At 51.3% G+C, this 24362-nt stretch overlaps 1 protein-coding gene across 2 annotated transcripts in view; it reads right to left on the bottom strand.

Annotated features, from left to right (window-relative positions):
* SH2D5 (SH2 domain containing 5) overlaps positions 1-17181 on the bottom strand; it is a 30821-nt gene extending 13640 nt beyond the window's left edge. The window contains exons 1-6 of one of the 2 annotated variants that reach the window (XM_040326770.1): positions 17092-17181; positions 13629-13727; positions 10150-10230; positions 7960-8034; positions 5848-5994; positions 1544-1783 (exon numbers count right to left, since the gene is read on the bottom strand). In XM_040326770.1, coding sequence (XP_040182704.1) covers positions 1544-1783; positions 5848-5994; positions 7960-8034; positions 10150-10230; positions 13629-13727; positions 17092-17118 — 669 coding nt within the window. In that variant the 5' untranslated portion in view covers positions 17119-17181. The remainder of the gene's footprint in view (positions 1-1543; positions 1784-5847; positions 5995-7959; positions 8035-10149; positions 10231-13628; positions 13728-17091) is intronic. The other variant, XM_040326771.1, reaches the window with a different exon arrangement.
* Between the last annotated feature and the right edge of the window lie 7181 nt (positions 17182-24362).

The raw sequence follows: 24362 nt of genomic DNA, 5'->3' as shown, positions 1-24362 counted from the left end.
GGGATATAATGTACTCTAGGGAGGATATATTGTACACGGGGGAGGGGGATATAATGTACTCGGGGGAGGGGGATATAATGTACTCGGGGAGGGGGATATATTGTACTCGGGGAGGGGGATATATTGTACTCGGGGAGGGGGATATATTGTACTCGGGGGAGGAGGATATATTGTACTCGGGGGAGGAGGATATATTGTACTCGGGAGGAGGATATATTGTACTCGGGGGAGGAGGATATATTGTACTCGGGGGAGGGGGATATATTGTACTCGGGGGAGGAGGATATATTGTACTCGGGGGAGGGGGATATATTGTACTCGGGGGAGGGGGATATATTGTACTCGGGGGAGGGGGATATATTGTACTCGGGGGAGGGGGATATATTGTACTCGGGGGAGGAGGATATATTGTACTCTAGGGAGGATATATTGTACACGGGGAGGGGGATATATTGTACTCGAGGGAGGGGGATATATTGTACTCGGGGGAGGGAGATATATTGTACTCGGGGGGAGGGGGATATATTGTACTCGGGGAGGATATATTGTACTCGGGGGAGGGAGATATATTGTACTCGGGGGAGGGGGATATATTGTACTCGGGGAGGGGGATATATTGTACTCGGGGAGGGGGATATATTGTACTCGGGGAGGGGGATATATTGTACTCGGGGAGGGGGATATATTGTACTCGGGGAGGGGGATATATTGTACTCGGGGAGGGGGATATATTGTACTCGGGGAGGGGGATATATTGTACTCGGGGAGGGGGATATATTGTACTCGGGGGGGGGGGGGGGGGGATCTAATGTACTCGGGGGGAGGATCTAATGTACTCGGGGGGGGAGGGTATAATGTAATTTGGGGGAGGGTATAATGTAATTTGGGGGAGGGTATAATGTAATTTGGGGGAGGGTATAATGTAATTTGGGGAAGGGTATAATGTACTCGGGGGGGAGGATATAATTTACTCGGGGGGGAGGGTATAATGTACTCGGGGGGAGGATATAATGTACTCGGGGGGAGGATATAATGTACTTGGAGGGGAGGGTATAATGTACTTGGAGGGGAGGGTATAATGTACTCGGGGGGAGGGTATAATGTACTCGGGGGGAGGATATAATGTACTCGGGGGGGAGGATATAATGTATTTGGGGGAGGATATAATGTACTCGGGGGGAGGATATAATGTACTCGGGGGGGAGGATATAATGTACTCGGGGGGGAGGATATAATGTACTCGGGGGGGAGGATATAATGTACTCGGGGGGGAGGATATAATGTACTCGGGGGGGAGGATATAATGTACTCGGGGGGGGAGGATATAATGTACTCGGGGGGAGGGTATAATGTACTCGGGGGGAGGGTATAATGTACTCTGGGGAGGATATAATGTATTTGGGGGAGGGTATAATGTACTCGGGGGGAGGGTATAATGTACTTGGGGGAGGGTATAATGTACTTGGGGGAGGGTATAATGTACTTGGGGGAGGATATAATGTACTCGGGGGAGGATATAATGTACATAGAGAAGGACAGTTACTTGGCTGCTGGTAAGGCCGTCCTCCCCGGCCCCCGGAAGCCTCCTAAAAGACACCAAAGCGTTGACATTGGGGGTGACTTGTTCGGGGTCAAGCGGTTCCCTTATGACTCCGCCTTTGAATCCTTTTCTCTGCCCCTTGGGAGCCGCACAGGCCGAGGCCTTCATGTCCTCCATCTCGGGGTGTAAATATAAATATTGGAGCTGGAAGGAGCGACATAGCAGCAGATTCAACACCTGAGCCTAAAGGGAAGACAGAAAATAAACATTTATTAATCTTGTGATTGTCAACAATCGGATATGTAGCACTCTCTGCCTGTCCTGTATACCGGGTCATAGTACATAGTGCTCTCTGCCTGTCCTGTATACAGGTCATAGCACATAGCGCTCTCTGCCTGTCCCGTATACCGGGTCATAGTACATAGTGCTCTCTGCCTGTCTCTTATACCGGGTCATAGTACTCTCTGCCTGTCCTGTATTCGGGTCATAGTACATAGCGCTCTCTGCTTGTCCCGTATACCGGGTCATAGTACATAGTGTTCTCTGCCTGTCCCGTATACCGGCTCATAGTACATAGTGCTCTCTGCCTGTCCTGTATACGGGTCATAGTACATAGTGCTCTCTGCCTGTCCTGTATACCGGGTCATAGTACATAGCGCTCTCTGCCTGTCCTGTATACCGGGTCATAGTACATAGCGCTCTCTGCCTGTCCCGTATACCGGGTCATAGTACATAGTGCTCTCTGCCTGTCCTGTATACGGGTCATAGTACAAAGTGCTCTCTGCCTGTCCCGTATACCGGGTCATAGTACATAGTGCTCTCTGCCTGTCCTGTATACAGGTCATAGCACATAGCGCTCTCTGCCTGTCCCGTATACCGGGTCATAGTACATAGTGCTCTCTGCCTGTCTCTTATACCGGGTCATAGTACTCTCTGCCTGTCCTGTATTCGGGTCATAGTACATAGCGCTCTCTGCTTGTCCCGTATACCGGGTCATAGTACATAGTGTTCTCTGCCTGTCTGGTATATCGGGTCATAGTACATAGTGCTCTCTGCCTGTCCCGTATACCGGGTCATAGTACATAGTGCTCTCTGCCTGTCCTGTATACGGGTCATAGTACATAGTGCTCTCTGCCTGTCCTGTATACGGGTCATAGTACATAGTGCTCTCTGCCTGTCCTGTATACCGGGTCATAGTACATAGCGCTCTCTGCCTGTCCTGTATACCGGGTCATAGTACATAGCGCTCTCTGCCTGTCCTGTATACCGGGTCATAGTACATAGCGCTCTCTGCCTGTCCTGTATACCGGGTCATAGTACATAGTGCTCTCTGCCTGTCCTGTATACGGGTCATAGTACAAAGTGCTCTCTGCCTGTCTCGTATACCGGGTCATAGTACATAGTGCTCTCTGCCTGTCCCGTATACCGGGTCATAGTACATAGTGCTCTCTGCCTGTCCTGTATACGGGTCATAGTACATAGTGCTCTCTGCCTGTCCCGTATACCGGGTCATAGTACATAGTGCTCTCTGCCTGTCCTGTATACAGGTCATAGCACATAGCGCTCTCTGCCTGTCCCGTATACCGGGTCATAGTACATAGTGCTCTCTGCCTGTCTCTTATACCGGGTCATAGTACTCTCTGCCTGTCCTGTATTCGGGTCATAGTACATAGCGCTCTCTGCTTGTCCCGTATACCGGGTCATAGTACATAGTGTTCTCTGCCTGTCTGGTATATCGGGTCATAGTACATAGTGCTCTCTGCCTGTCCCGTATACCGGGTCATAGTACATAGTGCTCTCTGCCTGTCCTGTATACGGGTCATAGTACATAGTGCTCTCTGCCTGTCCTGTATACGGGTCATAGTACATAGTGCTCTCTGCCTGTCCTGTATACCGGGTCATAGTACATAGCGCTCTCTGCCTGTCCCGTATACCGGGTCATAGTACATAGTGCTCTCTGCCTGTCCTGTATACGGGTCATAGTACATAGTGCTCTCTGCCTGTCTCTTATACCGGGTCATAGTACTCTCTGCCTGTCCTGTATTCGGGTCATAGTACATAGCGCTCTCTGCTTGTCCCGTATACCGGGTCATAGTACATAGTGTTCTCTGCCTGTCTGGTATATCGGGTCATAGTACATAGTGCTCTCTGCCTGTCCCGTATACCGGGTCATAGTACATAGTGCTCTCTGCCTGTCTCTTATACCGGGTCATAGTACTCTCTGCCTGTCCTGTATTCGGGTCATAGTACATAGTGCTCTCTGCCTGTCCCGTATACCGGGTCATAGTACATAGTGCTCTCTGCCTGTCTCGTATACCGGGTCATAGTACATAGTGCTCTCTGCCTGTCCTGTATACGGGTCATAGTACAAAGTGCTCTCTGCCTGTCTCGTATACCGGGTCATAGTACATAGTGCTCTCTGCCTGTCCCGTATACCGGGTCATAGTACATAGTGCTCTCTGCCTGTCCTGTATACGGGTCATAGTACATAGTGCTCTCTGCCTGTCCTGTACACGGGTCATAGTACATAGCGCTCTCTGCCTGTCCCATATACCGGGTCATAGTACATGTCACTCTCTGCCTGTCTCGTATACCGGGTCATAGTACATAGTGCTCTCTGCCTGTCCTGTATACGGGTCATAGTACATGTCACTCTCTGCCTGTCCCGTATACCGGGTCATAGTACATACCGCTCTCTGCCTGTCCTGTATACGGGTCATAGTACATAGTGCTCTCTGCCTGTCCTGTATACCGGGTCATAGTACAAAGTGCTCTCTGCCTGTCCTGTATTCGGGTCATAGCACATAGTGCTCTCTGCCTGTCTCGTATACCGGGTCATAGTACTCTCTGCCTGTCCTGTATTCGGGTCATAGTACATAGCGCTCTCTGCTTGTCCCGTATACCGGGTCATAGTACATAGTGTTCTCTGCCTGTCTGGTATATCGGGTCATAGTACATAGTGCTCTCTGCCTGTCCCGTATACCGGGTCATAGTACATAGTGCTCTCTGCCTGTCCTGTATACCGGGTCATAGTACAAAGTGCTCTCTGCCTGTCTCGTATACCGGGTCATAGTACATAGTGCTCTCTGCCTGTCTCGTATACTGGGTCATAGCACATATCTCTCTCTGCCTGTCCTGTATACAGGTCATAGTACATAGCACTCTCTGCCTGTCCCGTATACCGGGTCATAGTGCATAGCGATCTCTGCCTGTCTCGTATACTGGGTCATAGCACATATCTCTCTCTGCCTGTCCCGTATACTGGGTCATAGTACATAGCGCTCTCTGCCTGTCCTGTATACGGGTCATAGTACATAGCGCTCTCTGCCTGTCCTGTATACCGGGTCATAGTACATAGTGCTCTCTGTCTGTCCTGTATACGGGTCATAGCACATAGCGCTCTCTGCCTGTCCTGTATACGGGTCATAGCACATAGCGCTTTCTGCCTGTCCTGTATACCGGGTCATAGTACATAGTGCTCTCTGCCTGTCCCGTATACTGGGTCATAGTACATAGCGCTCTCTGCCTGTCCTGTATACGGGCCATAGTACATAGCACTCTCTGCCTGTCCTGTATACCGGGTCATAGTACATAGCGCTCTCTGCCTGTCCTGTATACCGGGTCATAGTACATAGCGCTCTCTGCCTGTCCCGTATACCGGGTCATAGTACATAGTGCTCTCTGCCTGTCCTGTATACGGGTCATAGTACAAAGTGCTCTCTGCCTGTCTCGTATACCGGGTCATAGTACATAGTGCTCTCTGCCTGTCCCGTATACCGGGTCATAGTACATAGTGCTCTCTGCCTGTCCTGTATACGGGTCATAGTACATAGTGCTCTCTGCCTGTCCCGTATACCGGGTCATAGTACATAGTGCTCTCTGTCTGTCCTGTATACGGGTCATAGTACATAGTGCTCTCTGCCTGTCCCGTATACCGGGTCATAGTACATAGTGCTCTCTGCCTGTCCCGTATACCGGGTCATAGTACATAGTGCTCTCTGCCTGTCCCGTATACCGGGTCATAGTACATAGTGCTCTCTGCCTGTCCCGTATACCGGGTCATAGTACATAGCGCTCTCTGTCTGTCCCGTATACCGGGTCATAGTACATAGCACTCTCTGCCTGTCCCGTATACCAGGTCATAGTACATAGTGCTCTCTGCCTGTCCCGTATACCGGGTCATAGTACATAGTGCTCTCTGTCTGTCCCGTATACCGGGTCATAGTACATAGCGCTCTCTGTCTGTCCCGTATACCGGGTCATAATACATAGCGCCCTCTGTCTGTCCCGTATACTGGAGAACTTACCTCGCTGGGCTGCCCTCCCACAAACAGGTGGCAGAAGAGCTGATTGGCTGGTCTGTGTGGGTTGCGTGACACAAAGGCGAACTGTCGGTCCTCGGGCCTGCAGGTTGTGTACTGAATGCGTCGGAGGGCGTGCGCCATAAGCAGGGTCTGTATAGAGGGAGGACAATGATGTCACAATGAGGTATAGACTGCGGGGAAAAAAGGCCAGCAGAGGATCAAACCCTTCATACTAAAGTTCTGTGTGTAATCAGAGAGGGGGAGGGGGGAGTGACGGCTATGCTCGGATATTACATGGAGATAAGCGGGAAGTATGTTGGCAGCTGGAGGCGTATTTTCTTGTAAATGTGGAGTTATTGGAGTGGAGATGCCCTGCAGGGTGTGTCCGGCCTTTACACAGACTGCATACAGTGCTGGGCTCCGTGTGCATTGCCCGGAAGCAGAGAATTTATGATATGATTATAAAAGACATGATGGGAGGAGGAGATACTGTGTACCGTGTGAATGGCATGTCATAGAGGGGCACAGAGAGAGGGGACGTCATGGGGGACATAGAGGGGACGTCATGGGTGCCACAGAGAGAGGGGAGACGTCATGGGTGCCACAGAGAGAGGGGAGACGTCATGGGTGCCACAGAGAGAGGGGACGTCATGGGTGCCACAGAGAGAGGGGGACATCATGGGAGACATAGAGGGCACGTCATGGGTGCCACAGAGAGAGGGGGACGTCATGGGAGACATAGAGGGGACGTCATGGGTGCCACAGAGAGGGGAGACGTCATGGGTGCCACAGAGAGAGGGGAGACGTCATGGGTGCCACAGAGAGAGGGGACGTCATGGGTGCCACAGAGAGAGGGGGACGTCATGGGAGACATAGAGGGCACGTCATGGGTGCCACAGAGAGAGGGGGACGTCATGGGAGACATAGAGGGGACGTCATGGGTGCCACAGAGAGGGGAGACGTCATGGGTTCCACAGAGAGAGGGGAGACGTCATGGGTGCCACAGAGAGAGGGGAGACATCATGGGTGCCACAGAGAGAGGGGGAGACGTCATGGGTGCCGCAGAGAGAGGGGAGACGTCATGGGTGCCACAGAGAGAGGGGAGACGTCATGGGTGCCACAGAGAGAGGGGAGACGTCATGGGTGCCACAGAGAGAGGGGAGTCGTCATGGGTGCCACAGAGAGAGGGGAGACCTCATGGGTGCCACAGAGAGGGGGGAGAGGTCATGGGTGCCACAGAGAGAGGGGAGACATCATGGGTGCCACAGAGAGGGGGGACAGAGAGAAGGGAGACGTCATGGGTGCACAGAGAAAGGAGATGTCATGGGTGCCACAGAGAGAGGGGAGACGTCATGGGTGCCACAGAGAGAGGGGAGAGGTCATGGGTGCCACAGAGAGAGGGGAGACATCATGGGTGCCACAGAGGGGGGACAGAGAGAAGGGAGACGTCATGGGTGCACAGAGAAAGGAGATGTCATGGGTGCCACAGAGAGGGGGGGACAGAGAAAGGGGACGTCATGGGTGCACAGAGAGGGGGGGACAGAGAAAGGGGACGTCATGGGTGCACAGAGAAAGGTATCATCATGGGTGGACAGAGAGGGGGGGACATCATGGGTGCCACAGAGTGGGGGGACGTCATGGGTGCCATAGAGAGGGGACATCCTGGGTGCCATAGAGAGGGGACATCCTGGGTGCCACAGAGAGAGGGGGGACGTCATGGGTTCCAGAGAGAGGGGGGACGTCATGGGTTCCAGAGAGAGGGGGGACGTCATGGGTGCCAGAGAGAGGGGGGACGTCATGGTGGACACAGGAAGGGGGAACTTCATGGTGGACACAGGAAGGGGGAACTTCATGGTGGACACAGGAAGGGGGAACTTCATGGTGGACACAGGAAGGGGGAACTTCATGGTGGACACAGGAAGGGGGAACTTTATGGTGGACACAGAGAGAGGGGACAGCATGTGGACGCACAGAGAGGGCATCATGGGGGACACAGGGAGAGGGGGACTTCATAGGTGCACAGAGGGGGGACGTCATGGAAGACACAGAGAGGGGGGACATCATGGGGGGGGGGGGGGGGGGGGGAAACAGAGGAGACCCAATAATAAGAATTACCTCTCCCTCAGCATCGTACATCTTCACTCCCTGGAGGCAGAACTTCAGGGTGACGGCTCTGCGCCGGGGGCAGTCCTGTAGAAGAAGATTGCAGCATTAACACCAGAAATGTACAAAGCCTCATTAGCCAGAGCCGACCGATCACTGGTCATATCTCCATCATCTAATATGGCAAAGCTACAGAACACTTCAGTTCTACCCCCCCAGGACTTCCAATCTCTGTCCCACCTAAGGAAAGTGAAAACTCCCATATGAGCTCCATGTTCAGGTTCAGGGCTAAGTTCTCCCCACCCCATGTGACAGTACTCAAGCCTGGTGATTGGCTGAAGCGGAGTGAGTCCCATCTGGACCATACCTGAAAGTGCCGGGGATTTCACTTGATTAGGACTGCAGGTGTAAGGAGGTGATGTGGGGTTGAGGGGGGCTGATTTAGTGTCTCCGTTGCTTTGTCAATTGTGCGCACCATTATTGGACAGTAATATGAGTCCTGTGGAAGATTTGGAGATCCTAATGGGAAGTGGTGGAGAATGCGGGCAGACATCGGATCTATGTTAGTGTTGGGGTAATAGGATTGCACAGAACCCCACAGGAAGTTCTGATTATGATGGGACATCATGATTTATGTTGTCCCCTTTATAAACCACTAGAGCTGGGTAAGTGGCCAATCGTATCCTTACTACACAAAGCCCAGGGGAACCATCCTGCCAAGTGGGAAGCTTTGCCCAACACCACAGGATGTTATGACCCTTGCAGAATTCATGCCAGGACTTCCAGAATCCCTTCTAGGGCTTCTAATGGCACTTGCAGAATTCCTGCCAGGACTTTCAATGGAACTCACAGACTCTCTTCCAGGACTTCCAGTGGTTCCTGCAGTATCTCTTCCAGAAGCCACACCAGTACTTCCAATGGTATTCACAGAATATCTTCCAGGACTTCAATTGATACTCGTAGAATCCCTTCTAGAATTCCAGGATCAATGACCAGACTTCAAATGGTACATGCAGGATCTCTTTGAGGACTTCCAATGGTACTCGTAGAATCTCTTCCAGGACTTCCAATGGTACTCGTAGAATCTCTTCCTAGACTTCCAATGGTACATGCAGAATCTCTTCTAGGACTTCCAATGGTACTCGTAGAATCTCTTCCAGGACTTCCAATGGTACTCGTAGAATCTCTTCCAGGACTTCCAATGGTACTCGTAGAATCTCTTCCAGGACTTCCAATGGTACTCGTAGAATCTCTTCTAGGACTTCCAATGGTACTCGTAGAATCTCTTCCAGGACTTCCAATGGTACTCGTAGAATCTCTTCTAGGACTTCCAATGGTACTCGTAGAATCTCTTCCAGGACTTCCAATGGTACTCGTAGAATCTCTTCCAGGACTTCCAATGGTACATGCAGAATCTCTTCCAGGACTTCCAATGGTACTCGTAGAATCTCTTCCTAGACTTTCAATGGTACTCACAGAATCTCTTCCTAGACTTCCAATGGTACTCGTAGAATCTCTTCTAGGACTTCCAATGGTACTCGTAGAATCTCTTCTAGGACTTCCAATGGTACTCACAGAATCTCTTTCAATGGTACTCACAGAATCCCTTCCAGAACTTCCAGGATTCATGCCAGGACTTCAAATGGTATTAGCAGAGTCTCTTCCAGGACTTCCAATAGTACTTGCAAAATCCATTTCACAACTTCCAGAGTTGCTTTATCCTGATGGCACTCTGGTCTCCTGACTCTACCCTGTAGCCCGCCTCCCAGGGGCAGTGACCTGGTGCCAGTTGTGGCAAAGAGTTCTGGGGACCACCACCAGGCTTTCTCCACCATCAAGAGCTCTGGTGTAGACCAACTGGTACTTGGATTCTGTGCTCTGGGAGAACTAGCGTCACCTGCCAGAGGGTATTGGCAAACAGGAGGACTGTGCCGGTTGAGTGTTCCCGCTCTAAAAAGGGGGTGTACACCGATGTCTGACGACCAATTTATAAAGGGTGATGAGCGGCGATGGCACCATCCTATGAAAACGGCTCGGGGTTGCTAGTGGAAACCTCCTAGACATTATCTTGTGCCGGCCACCCCGCTGCCTGTGGACGGGTCGCCTTGCTGTGGCTTTCATGGAGCCACATTTATACCCATTTCACCCCACATGGTGCCCGGAGACGGTAAATACGGAGAGGAGCGCAAACATTTCACTGACCTTAAGGAACCGCATCTGCTCTTCTATAATCCAGACTCTTCTCCTGGAGTCCGCTTCCTTCACCGGGAACGAGCCGACATACTGACAGAGAGAGGGAGGGCGAGAGGTCAGTGAAAGGAGGGGCTCAGCAATGTGGGGTCACCCTCACCTGTACAAAACTCGGGAACTTTACCTGACACCCCCCCCCATACCAGGACTGAGACCCCCCAATATTTGCACTGCAACTTCCTTCTCTGAGGGGCCCATACCAGCACTGAGACCCCAATTCCAACACCGCCCCCCACCACCTTCCTATCTGTATTGTGAACCCCTTCTATCCTGCACTGCCCCCCCCAAATATGTGAACTGCAATCTCCTTCCTGGGGGGGGCCCATACCAGCACTGAGACCCCAATTCCAACACAGCCCCCCCAACACCCTCCTATCTGTATTGTGAACCCCTTCTATCCTACACTGCCCCCCAAATATGTGAACTGCAATCTCCTTCCTGGGGGGGGCCCATACCAACACCGAGACCCCAATTCCAACACAGACCCCCCACCACCTTCCTATCTGTATTGTGAACCCCTTCTATCCTGCACTGCACCCCCAAAATATGTGCAATACTATCTCTTTCTTGAGGTGCCCATACCAGCACTGAGACCCCAATTCCTGCACTGCCCCCCCCCCCCCAAATATGTGCACTGCAATCTCCTCTCTGGGGTGCCCATACCAGCACCGAGACCCCAATTCCAACACAGACCCCCCACCACCTTCCTATCTGTATTGTGAACCCCTTCTATCCTGCACCCCCCCAAATATGTGCACTACATCTCCTTCCTGGGGGGGCCCATACTAGCACTGAGACCCCAATTCCAACACAGACCCCCCCACCACCTTCCTATCTGTATTTTGAACCCCTTCTATCCTGCACTGCCCCCCCCAAATATGTGACCTGCAATCTCCTTCCTGGGGGGGCCCATACCAGAACTGAGACCCCAATTCCAACACAGACCCCCCCACCACCTTCCTATCTGTATTGTGAACCCCTTCTATCCTGCACTGCCCCCCCCCCCAAATATGTGACCTGCAATCTCCTTCCTGGGGGGGCCCATACCAGAACTGAGACCCCAATTCCAACACAGACCCCCCCACCACCTTCCTATCTGTATTGTGAACCCCTTCTATCCTGCACTGCCCCCCCCAAATATGTGAACTGCAATCTCCTTCCTGGGGGGGCGCATACCAGCACTGAGACCCCAATTCCAACACCGCCCCCCACCACCTTCATATCTGTATTGTGAACCCCTTCTATCCTGCACTGCCCCCCCCCCCCAAATATGTGACCTGCAATCTCCTTCCTGGGGGGGCCCATACCAGAACTGAGACCCCAATTCCAACACAGGGCCCCCGCCATCTTCCTATCTGTATTGTGAACCCCTTCTATCCTGCACTGCCCCCCCAAATATGTGACCTGCAATCTCCTTCCTGGGGGGGCCCATACCAGAACTGAGACCCCAATTCCAACACAGGGCCCCCGCCATCTTCCTATCTGTATTGTGAACCCCTTCTATCCTGCACTGCCCCCCCAAATATGTGACCTGCAATCTCCTTCCTGGGGGGGCCCATACCAGAACTGAGACCCCAATTCCAACACAGGGCCCCCACCATCTTCCTATCTGTATTGTGAACACCTTCTATCCTGCACTGCAACCCCAAAATATGTGGAATACTATCTTTCCTGAGGTGCCCATACCAGCAATGAGACCCCAATTCCTGCACTGCACCCCCCCCCCAAATATGTGCACTAAAATCTCCTTCCTGGGGGGGCCATACCAGCACTGAGACCCCAATTCCAACACACAGACCCCCCCACCACCTTCCTATCTGTATTGTGAACCCCTTCTATACTGCACCCCCCCCCAAAATATGTGCACTGCAATCTCCTCCCTGGGGGGGCCCATACCAGCACTGAGACCCCAATTCCTACACAGACCCCCCATCACCTTCCTATCTGTATTGTGAACCCCTTCTATCCTGCACTGCCCCCCCCCAAATATGTGCACTAAAATCTCCTTCCTGGGGGGCCCATACCAGCACTGAGACCCCAATTCCAACACCGACCCCCCCACCACCTTCCTATCTGTATTGTGAACCACTTATATCCTGCACTGCCCCCCCCCAAATATGTGACCTGCAATCTCCTTCCTGGGGGGGCCCATACCAGCACTAAGACCCCAATTCCAACACAGACCCCCCACCACCTTCCTATCTGTATTGTGAACCACTTATATCCTGCACTGCACCCCCCAAATATGTGAACTGCAATCTCCTTCCTGGGGGGGCCCATACCAGCACTGAGACCCCAATTCCAACACAGACCCCCTCACCACCTTCCTATCTGTATTGTGAACCCCTTCTATACTGCACTGCCCCCCCCAATTCCAACACAGACCCCCCCACCACCTTCCTATCTGTATTGTGAACCACTTCTATCCTGTGCTGCACCCCCAAAATATGTGGAATACTATCTCTTTCCTGAATGTGGATCGCTCTTCGGAGAGCAAAGCACATGTGAGAGAGCTGAGAGGTGGTTGTGCGTTTGGCGGGGAAGGGCGAGCGGCACACGAAGTGCGATCTGCTGTTGCCTTTCCCTCCTGCCTGTCCTGACATGAAAGCTCTCAGGAATCTCCGCAGCAGATATCTGTATCCAGGAGACGGCGTGCTGCGTCCTCCGGGGGGGAGCGTCGCCTTGGAGCGCCCTCCGGGGGCCAATCTCTGCACAGCGCCCTCCGGGGGCCAATCTCTGCACAGCGCCCCCGGAGCCAATCTCTGCACAGCGTCTCTGCACAGCGCCTCTGGAGCCAATCTCTGCACAGCGCCTCCGGAGCCAATCTCTGCACAGCGCCTCCGGAGCCAATCTCTGCACAGCGCCTCCGGAGCCAATCTCTGCACAGCGCCCCCGGAGCCAATCTCTGCACAGCGCCTCCGGAGCCAATCTCTGCACAGCGCCCCCGGAGCCAATCTCTGCACAGCGCCTTTGGAGCCAATCTCTGCACAGCGCCTCCAGGGACAATCTCTGCACAGCGCCTCCGGAGCCAATCTCTGCACAGCGCCCCCGGAGCCAATCTCTGCACAGCGCCTTTGGAGCCAATCTCTGCACAGCGCCTCCAGGGACAATCTCTGCACAGCGCCTCCGGAGCCAATCTCTGCACAGCGCCTCCGGAGCCAATCTCTGCACAGTGCCTCCAAAGCCAATCTCTGCACAGCGCCCCAGGAGCCAATCTCTGCACAGTGCCCCCGGGGGACAATCTCTGCATAGCGCCTCCGGGGCCCCCGGGGGACAATCTCTGCACAGCGCCTCCGGGGACAATCTCTGCACAGCGCCTCCGGAGCCAATCTCTGCACAGCGCCCCTGGAGCCAATCTCTGCACAGCAGTCATCTGTCCGGGGACCCTCCATACCCATCCCTGCCCCCCTCCCCCCCCCGCCGTCACCAACCTCTGCAAACTTGGTGATGATACGAGGCTTGGCACCGGGCCCCGCCGAGGACCCCTCCGGGCACGACTTCTGCATCTCACACCGGACAGACTGGATCTGCTGGGAGAAGAAAACAATCCCGGTCACCTCTCACACATATACACCAAAATGCCAAAAGTATTGGGACGCCTCCTCCCTTTACATTACACACACATGACCTTTAATGACACCCCAGTCTTAGTCCGGAGGGTTCAGTATTGAGTTGGCTCCGCCCTTTGCAGCTATAAAACCTTCACCTCTTCTGGGAAGGCCGTCCACAAGGTTTAGGAGTGTTTGATCTTTTTTCCAGAAGGGCATTTGTGAGGTCAGGCACTGATGTTGGACGAGAAGGCCTGGCTCCCCAGCAGGGACACAGACCGCAATAACAACCTGACAGGGGACCTAACCCTCCCTTACACTTTTACTGTCATTAGAATGCCCACAGCGGAGGAGCCCCTCACCTACCTTCCTCTTCCTGCGTTGTGCTGGTGAGATTAGTGAAGATGTGTGGATTAACCGGCGGGATTAACGTTCGTCCCGTGTCTGGGAGTGACGTGTCCCAGGAGCCGCTCATCATCCTGACTCACTGACAGCCGTCTGGATGGGGGGGCCACAGGGGCCACATGGGTACTGGGAGGACTCACCTTACATATGACTGCTGGGGGGAACACTGCAGGAGGAGCACCTACAGCTAGAGTACTACTGACACCCAGCACTGCCTGTAACATTGTACTCCCGGGTGTAACATTGTTACTCATAACTGACCACTATGTTACTCGCAAACTACACAATACTACTACTACCGACACCCAGCACTGCCTGTAACATTGTACTCCGGGGTGTAACATTGTTACTCATAACTGACCGCTATGTTACTCACATACTACACAATACTACTACTGACACCCAGCACTCTGTATAACATTGTACTCCGGGGTGTAACATTGTTACTCATAACTGACCACTATGTTACTTGCATACTACACAATACTACTACTACCGACACCCAGCACTGCCTGTAACATTGTACTCCCGGGTGTAACATTGTTACTCATAACTGACCGCTATGTTACTCACATACTACACAATACTACTACTGACCCCCATCACTCTGTATAACATTGTACTCCGGGGTGTAACATTGTTACTCATAACTGACCACTATGTTACTTGCATACTACACAATACTACTACTACCGACACCCAGCACTGCCTGTAACATTGTACTCCGGGGTGTAACATTGTTACTCATAACTGACCGCTATGTTACTCACATACTACACAATACTACTACTGACACCCAGCACTCTGTATAACATTGTACTCCGGGGTGTAACATTGTTACTCATAACTGACCGCTATGTTACTCGCATACTACACCATACTACCGACCCACATCACTCTGTATAACATTGTACTCCGGGGTGTAACATTGTTACTCATAACTGACCACTATGTTACTCGCATACTACACAATACTACTACTGACACCCAGCACTCTGTATAACATTGTACTCCGGGGTGTAACATTGTTACTCATAACTGACCGCTATGTTACTCGCATACTACACAATACTACCGACCCCCATCACTCTGTATAACATTGTACTCCGGGGTGTAACATTGTTACTCATAACTTCCTGCTACTATGTTACTCGCATACTACATAATACTACTACTGACCCCCATCACTGCTTGTAACATTGTACTCCGGGGTGTAACATTGTTACTCATAACTTCCTGCTACTATGTTACTCGCATACTACATAATACTACTACTGACCCCCATCACTGCTTGTAACATTGTACTCCGGGGTGTAACATTGTTACTCATAACTTCCTGCTACTATGTTACTCGCATACTACATAATACTACTACTGACCCCCATCACTGCTTGTAACATTGTACTCCGGGGTGTAACACAGAGGCCCAGATTCTGGTAGATTTGCGTAAAAATGCGGCGGCGTAACGTATCTAATTTACGTTACGCCGCCGCAAGTTTTACGGGCAAGTGCTCTATTCACAAAGAACTTGCCTGTAAAGTTGCGGCGGCGTAGCGTAAATCCCCCGGCGCAAGCCCCGCCTAATTCAAATGATCCGGGTAGGGGGCGTGGATAATTTAAATTAGGCGCGTTCCCGCGCCGAACGTACTGCGCATGCGCCGTCCCTAAAATTTCCCGACGTGCATTGCGCGAAATGACGTCGCAAGGACGTCATTGGTTTCGACGTGAACGTAAATGGCGTCTAGCCCTATTCACAGACGACTTACGCAAACGGCGTAAGTTTTTTAATTTCGACGCGGGAACGACGGTCATACTTAACATTGGCTGCGCCTCATATAGCGGGGGCAACTTTACGCGTCGCAAATCTAACGTAAACGTCGTATCTTCACCATTTGTTTGTGAGTAGTTTTTAATATCATTTTTATTTAATAAATTGTCAAATGGTAGTACACGAGGCTGGTGCGCCTTTTTTTCTCCTTTTTTCGTATCTTCACTGCGTCGACCGCGCGTACGTTCGGGAATTCGCGTATTTTGCTAATTTGCATACTCGATCGGGAAACCGACGGAGGCGACACCTAGCGGCGAAAAAAACAATTGCATTTAAGATCCGACAGCGTAAGAGACTTGCGCCTGTCGGATCTAATGGATATCTAAGAATCGGGCGCAGAGATACGACGGCCCAGATTAGGACTTACGACGGCGCACATTGCGTTGTGCCATCGTAAGCCCTTTCAGAATCTGGGCCAGAGGGTTCACAGTATTGTGTACCGTCTGGCCCAGATTCTGAAAGGGCTTACGACGGCGCAGCGCCATGTACGCCGTCGTAAGTCCTAATCTGCGCCGTCGTATTTATGCGCCCGATTCTTACTACCGACACCCATCACTCCTTGTAACTATGGGAAACAGCATTGTTACATTGTTACACTCCATATCAATGTCACTTCCTCTTACACAACTGAAGTACCTTCATATATGTTCCTATCTTTTACAATGTAACAATGAAAGAATCTATATTGCTCCCCGTTATGTTGTAAGATATACATAACCTGTGTACTCTGAATGTGTAACAATGTAACACTGATATACATGACTCCCTATTACTAGGGGAGAGTACAGAGTATACTGTTACATTGTTACTCATTTACATTACTTGCTCCTGACATAGTTAGTCTGGTTGGAAAAATACACAAGTTCAACCGTTAGACACCCAAACACATTACTCCTTGTTACAATGTAACACTGACATGCTGTACATTACTATGGAAGAATACACTGTACGTTGTTACATTGTCATTTCCATGACTTCCTCCTCCAATGCACTTCTCCCTCCTACATTGTAACAGATCGTCACTCCCTATTACTAAGGGAGAGTGCAAAGTACAGCGTTACATTGTTACTCCAATGTTACACATACAATACTCCCAGTTGTGGTGTCACCTACCCGGGGTGCACAGTCACAGTTCTCCATCCGTCACACGGCCGCCGGCTCCCTTCAGTGCTGCCGACTTCTCTCCCAGGTGTGTCTCCCATCCCTCCCAGATGTGGGATCCCAGCTCCTCCCCCTGGGCGGGGCACTACTCCTAGCCCCACCCGTCTGAAGGTGGGGGTCATCTTACACATAGCCTTTGCTCCCCATACTGGGATCTTCATATATATATATATATATATGTGCCTGGAAAAAGTATTCATACCCCTCTATACACAGAGCCTGGAAAAAGTATTCATACCCCTCTATATACAGAGCCTGGAAAAAGTATTCATACCCCTCTATATACAGTGCCTGGAAAAAGTATTCATACCCCTCTATATACAGTGCCTGGAAAAAGTATTCATACCCCTCTATATACAGTGCCTGGAAAAAGTATTCATACCCCTCTATATACAGTGCCTGGAAAAAAGTATTCATACCCCTCTATATACAGGGCCTGGAAAAAGTATTCACACCCCTCTATATACAGTGCCTGGAAAAAGTATTCACACCCCTCTATATACAGAGCCTGGAAAAAGTATTCATACCCCTCTATATACAGTGCCTGGAAAAAGTATTCACACCCCTCTATATACAGAGCCTGGAAAAAGTATTCACACCCCTCTATATACAGTGCCTGGAAAAAGTATTCACACCCCTCTATATACAGAGCCTGGAAAAAGTATTCATACCCCTCTATATACAGGGCCTGGAAAAAGTATTCACACCCCTCTATATACAGTGCCTGGAAAAAGTATTCACACCCCTCTATATACAGAGCCTGGAAAAAGTATTCATACCCCTCTAGATACAGAGCCTGGAAAAAGTATTCACACCCCTCTATATACAGAGCCTGGGAAAAGTATTCATACCCCTCTATATACAGTGCCTGGAAAAAGTACTCATACCCCCTCCTATATACACTGCCTGGAAAAAGTATTCATACCCCTCTATATACAGCGCCTGGAAAAAGTATTCATACCCCTCTATATACAGCGCCTGGAAAAAGTATTCATACCCCCTCTATAGACAGCGCCTGGAAAAAGTATTCATACCCCTCTATAGACAGTGCCTGGAAAAAGTATTCATACCCCTTGAAATTCCCCACACTCTCTCATGTTACACCCAAAAACATAAATTTATTTTATTGGGATTTTATGTGAGAGACACAAAGTGTCACATAATTGTGAAGTGGAAGGAAAATTATACAAATAAATATGTGAAAAGTGTGGGGGGGAGGGGCATTTGTATGGCGCCCCCCGGAGTCAATACTTTGTAGAACCCCCTTTCTCTACAAAACATTTTTCCAACCCTCCTCCAATCTGATCTGATCCTGGGAGGGTCTCTGTACCCCAGAACCTTTTCCCAACCCTCCTCCAATCGGATCCTGGGAGGGTCTCTGTACCCCAAAACCTTTCCCAACGCTCCTCCAATCTGATCTGATCCTGGGAGGGTCTCTGTACCCCAGAACCTTTTCCCAACCCTCCTCCAATCGGATCCTGGGAGGGTCTCTGTACCCCAAAACCTTTCCCAACGCTCCTCCAATCTGATCCTGGGAGGGTCTCTGTACCCCAGAACCTTTCCCAACACTCCTCCAATCTGATCCTGGGAGGGTCTCTGTACCCCAAAACCTTTCCCAACGCTCCTCCAATCTGATCCTGGGAGGGTCTCTGTACCCCAAAACCTTTCCCAACGCTCCTCCAATCTGATCCTGGGAGGGTCTCTGTACCCCAGAACCTTTCCCAACGCTCCTGCAATCTGATCTGATCCTGGGAGGGTCTCTGTACCCCAACACCTTTCCCAAACACTCCTCTAATCTGATCTGATCCTGGGAGGGTCTCTGTACCCCAAAACCTTTCCCAACACTCCTCCAATCTGATCTGATCCTGGGAGGGTCTCTGTACCCCAAAACCTTTCCCAACCCTCCTCCAATCTGATCCTGGGAGGGTCTCTGTACCCCAAAACCTTTTCCCAACCCTCCTCTAATCTGATCTGATCCTGGGAGGGTCTCTGTACCCCAGAACCTTTCCCAACCCTCCTCCAATCTGATCTGATCATGGAGGGTCTCTGTACCCCAGAACCTTTCCCAACGCTCCTGCAATCTGATCTGATCCTGGGAGGGTCTCTGTACCCCAAAACCTTTCCCAACACTCCTCCAATCTGATCTGATCCTGGGAGGGTCTCTGTACCCCAAAACCTTTACCAACGCTCCTCCAATCTGATCTGATCCTGGGAGGGTCTCTGTACGCCAAAACCTTTCCCAACGCTCCTCCAATCTGATCTCATCCTGGGAGGGTCTCTGTACCCCAAAACCTTTCCCAACGCTCCTCCAATCTGATCTGATCATGGAGGGTCTCTGTACCCCAGAACCTTTCTCAACCCTCCTCCAATCTGATCCTGGGTGGGTCTCTGTACCCCAGAACCTTTCCCAACGCTCCTGCAATCTGATCTGATCCTGGGAGGGTCTCTGTACCCCAGAACCTTTCCCAACGCTCCTCCAATGTGATCTGATCCTGGGAGGGTCTCTGTACGCCAAAACCTTTCCCAACGCTCCTCCAATCTGATCTGATCCTGGGAGGGTCTCTGTACCCCAAAACCTTTCCCAACCCTCCTCCAATCTGATCCTGGGAGGGTCTCTGTACCCCAAAACCTTTTCCCAACCCTCCAATCTGATCCTGGGAGGGTCTCTGTACCCCAGAACCTTTCCCAACCCTCCTCCAATCTGATCTGATCATGGAGGGTCTCTGTACCCCAGAACCTTTCTCAACCCTCCTCCAATCTGATCCTGGGAGGGTCTCTGTACCCCAGAACCTTTCCCAACACTCCTCCAATCTGATCTGATCCTGGGAGGCTCTCTGTACCCCAAAACCTTTCCCAACACTCCTGCAATCTGATCTGATCCTGGGAGGGTCTCTGTACCCCAAAACCTTTCCCAACACTCCTCTGATCTGATCCTGGGAGGGCCCCTGTACCCCAAAACCTTTCCCAATACTCCTCTGATCTGATTCTGGGAGGGCCCCTGTACCCCAAAACCTTTCCCAGCCCTCCTCAAATCTCATTTGATCCTGGGAGGGTCTCTGTACCCCAGAACCTTTCCCAACGCTCCTGCAATCTGATCTGTTCCTGGGAAGGTCTCTGTACCCCAGAACTTTTCAGAAACACTCCTCCAATCTGATCCTGGGAGGGTCTCTGTACCCCAGAACCTTTCCCAACTCTCCTCCAATCTGATCTGATCATGGAGGGTCTCTGTACCCCAAAACCTTTCCCAACACTCCTCTGATCTGATCCTGGGAGGGTCTCTGTACCCCAGAACCTTTCCCAACGCTCCTCCAATCTGATCTGATCATGGAGGGTCTCTGTACCCCAGAACCTTTCCCAACGCTTCTCCAATCTGATCCTGGGAGGGTCTCTGTACCCCAGAACCTTTCCCAACACTCCTCCAATCTGATCTGATCCTGGGAGGCTCTCTGTACCCCAAAACCTTTCCCAACACTCCTCTGATCTGATCCTGGGAGGGCCCCTGTACCCCAAAACCTTTCCCAATACTCCTCTGATCTGATTCTGGGAGGGCCCCTGTACCCCAAAACCTTTCCCAGCCCTCCTCAAATCTCATTTGATCCTGGGAGGGTCTCTGTACCCCAGAACCTTTCTCAACCCTCCTCCAATCTGATCTGATCATGGAGGGTCTCTGTACCCCAGAACCTTTCCCAACCCTCCTCCAATCTGATCTGATCATGGAGGGTCTCTGTACCCCAGAACCTTTCTCAACCCTCCTCCAATCTGATCCTGGGAGGGTCTCTGTACCCCAGAACCTTTCCCAACGCTTCTCCAATCTGATCCTGGGAGGGTCTCTGTACCCCAGAACCTTTCCCAACCCTCCTCCAATCTGATCTGATCATGGAGGGTCTCTACCCCAGAACCTTTCTCAACCCTCCTCCAATCTGATCCTGGGAGGGTCTCTGTACCCCAGAACCTTTCCCAACACTCCTCCAATCTGATCTGATCCTGGGAGGGTCTCTGTACCCCAAAACCTTTCCCAATACTCCTCTGATCTGATTCTGGGAGGGCCCCTGTACCCCAAAACCTTTCCCAGCCCTCCTCAAATCTCATTTGATCCTGGGAGGGTCTCTGTACCCCAGAACCTTTCCCAACCCTCCTCCAATCTGATCTGATCATGGAGGGTCTCTGTACCCCAGAACCTTTCCCAACGCTCCTCCAATCTGATCTGATCCTGGGAGGGTCTCTGTACCCCAGAACCTTTCCCAACTCTCCTGCAATCTGATCTGATCCTGGGAAGGTCTCTGTACCCCAGAACTTTTCAGAAACACTCCTCCAATCTGATCCTGGGAGGGTCTCTGTACCCCAAAACCTTTCCCAACCCTCCTCCAATCTGATCCTGGGAGGGTCTCTGTACCCCAGAACCTTTCCCAACGCTCATCCAATCTGATCCTGGGAGGGTCTCTGTACCCCAGAAACTTTCCCAACCCTCCTCCAATCTGATCTGATCCTGGGAGGGTCTCTGTACCCCAGAACCTTTCCCCAACACTCCTCCAATCTGATCCTGGGAGGGTCTCTGTACCCCAGAACCTTTCCCAACGCTCATCCAATAGGATGTATCACAATATCTGGACTGATTTTTGAAAAGTACGGCTGTCGGACATATTTTCATTTATTCCTCTTCATGTACATCTTCCACTTCTTCTAGACTTTTTCGGTGTCTCTGTAAGGACTTGGGCGGTGTTGGGTACCAGGCTAAATTGGGGCAGTTCTATGGACTGTGTCGGTACCAGGATGCACTGGGGCAGTTTTATGGATGATGTTGGGTACCAGGCTGTAATTGGGAGGTTCTATGGATGATGGGGGGGGGTACCAGGCTGTAATTGGGAGGTTCTATGGATGGTGTTGGGTACCAGGCTGTAATTGGGAGGTTCTATGGATGGTGTCGGGTACCAGGCTGTAATTGGGAGGTTCTATGGATGGTGTCGGGTACCAGGCTGTAATTAGGAGGTTCTATGGATGGCTGTCGGCTACCAGGCTGTAATTGGGAGGTTCTATGGATGGTGTCGGCTACCAGGCTGTAATTGGGAGGTTCTATGGATGATGTTCGGTACCAGGCTGTAATTGGGAGGTTCTATGGATGATTTTGGGTACCAGGCTGTAATTGGGAGGTTGTATGGGGGGTGGTGTTGGGTACCAGGCTGTAATTGGGAGGTTCTATGGATGGTGTGGGGTACCAGGCTGTAATTGGGAGGTTCTATGGATGATGTTCGGTACCAGGCTGTAATTGGGAGGTTCTATGGATGATGTTGGGTACCAGGCTGTAATTGGGAGGTTCTATGGATGGTGTTGGGTACCAGGCTGTAATTGGGAGGTTCTATGGATGATGTTGGGTACCAGGCTGTAATTGGGAGGTTGTATGGGGGTGGTGTTGGGTACCAGGCTGTAATTGGGAGGTTCTATGGATGGTGTCGGGTACCAGGCTGTAATTGGGAGGTTCTATGTATGATGTTGGGTACCAGGCTGTAATTGGGAGGTTCTATGGATGGTGTTGGGTACCAGGCTGTAATTGGGAGGTTCTATGGATGGTGTCGGGTACCAGGCTGTAATTGGGAGGTTCTATGGATGGTGTCGGGTACCAGGCTGTAATTAGGAGGTTCTATGGATGGCGTCGGTTACCAGGCTGTAATTGGGAGGTTCTATGGATGGTGTCGGTTACCAGGCTGTAATTGGGAGGTTCTATGGATGGTGTCGGGTACCAGGCTGTAATTGGGAGGTTCTATGGATGATTTTGGGTACCAGGCTGTAATTGGGAGGTTCTATGGATGATGTTGGGTACCAGGCTGTAATTGGGAGGTTGTATGGGGGGTGGTGTTGGGTACCAGGCTGTAATTGGGAGGTTCTATGGATGGTGTCGGGTACCAGGCTGTAATTGGGAGGTTCTATGGATGGGGTTGGATACCAGGCTGCCTTGAGGTGGTTGTTTGGATGGTGTTGGGTACCAGGCTGTAATTGGGAGGTTCTATGGATGATGTGGGGTGCCAGGCTGTAATTGGGAGGTTCTATGGATGGTGTCTGTTACCAGGCTGTAATTGGGAGGTTCTATGGATGGTGTCGGGTACCAGGCTGTAATTGGGAGGTTGTATGGATGATGGGGGGGTGTTGGGTACCAGGCTGTAATTGGGAGGTTCTATGGATGATTTTGGGTACCAGGCTGTAATTGGGAGGTTCTATGGATGTGGGGTACCAGGCTGTAATTGGGAGGTTCTATGGATGATTTTGGGTACCAGGCTGTAATTGGGAGGCTCTATGGATGATGTTGGGTACCAGGCTGTAATTGGGAGGTTCTATGGATGATGTTGGGTACCAGGCTGTAATTGGGAGGTTCTATGGATGATGGGGGGGGGTACCAGGCTGTAATTGGGAGGTTCTATGGATGATGTTGGGTACCAGGCTGTAATTGGGAGGTTCTATGGATGATGTTGGGTACCAGGCTGTAATTGGGAGGTTCTATGGATGGTGTTGGTACCAGGCTGTAATTGGGAGGTTCTATGGATGGTGTCGGGTACCAGGCTGTAATTGGGAGGTTCTATGGATGGTGTCGGGTACCAGGCTGTAATTGGGAGGTTCTATGGATGATGTTGGGTACCAGGCTGTAATTGGGAGGTTCTATAGATGGTGTCGGGTACCAGGCTATAATTGAGAGGTTCTATGGATGATTTTGGGTACCAGGCTGTAATTGGGAGGTTCTATGTATGATGTTCGGTACCAGGCTGTAATTGGGAGGTTCTATGGATGATGTTCGGTACCAGGCTGTAATTGGGAGGTTCTATGGATGGTGTCGGGTACCAGGCTGTAATTGGGAGGTTCTATGGATGATGTTCGGTACCAGGCTGTAATTGGGAGGTTCTATGGATGGTGTTGGGTACCAGGCTGTAATTGGGAGGTTCTATGGATGATTTTGGGTACCAGGCTGTAATTGGGAGGCTCTATGGATGATGTGTCGGTACCAGGCTGTAATTGGGAGGTTCTATGGATGGTGTTGGGTACCAGGCTGTAATTGGGAGGTTCTATGGATGGTGTTGGGTACCAGGCTGTAATTGGGAGGCTCTATGGATGATGGGGGGGGGGGGGTATGAGGCTGTAATTGGGAGGTTCTATGGATGGCGTCGGTTACCAGGCTGTAATTGGGAGGTTGTATGGATGATTTTGGGTACCAGGCTGTAATTGGGAGGTTCTATGGATGA

The sequence above is a fragment of the Rana temporaria genome, chromosome 10, assembly GCF_905171775.1.
Source record: "Rana temporaria chromosome 10, aRanTem1.1, whole genome shotgun sequence".
In the NCBI taxonomy this organism is placed as follows: domain Eukaryota; kingdom Metazoa; phylum Chordata; class Amphibia; order Anura; family Ranidae; genus Rana; species Rana temporaria.
Note: the sequence above shows the minus strand (reverse complement) of the source record. Positions and strands in the feature narration are given on the sequence as shown.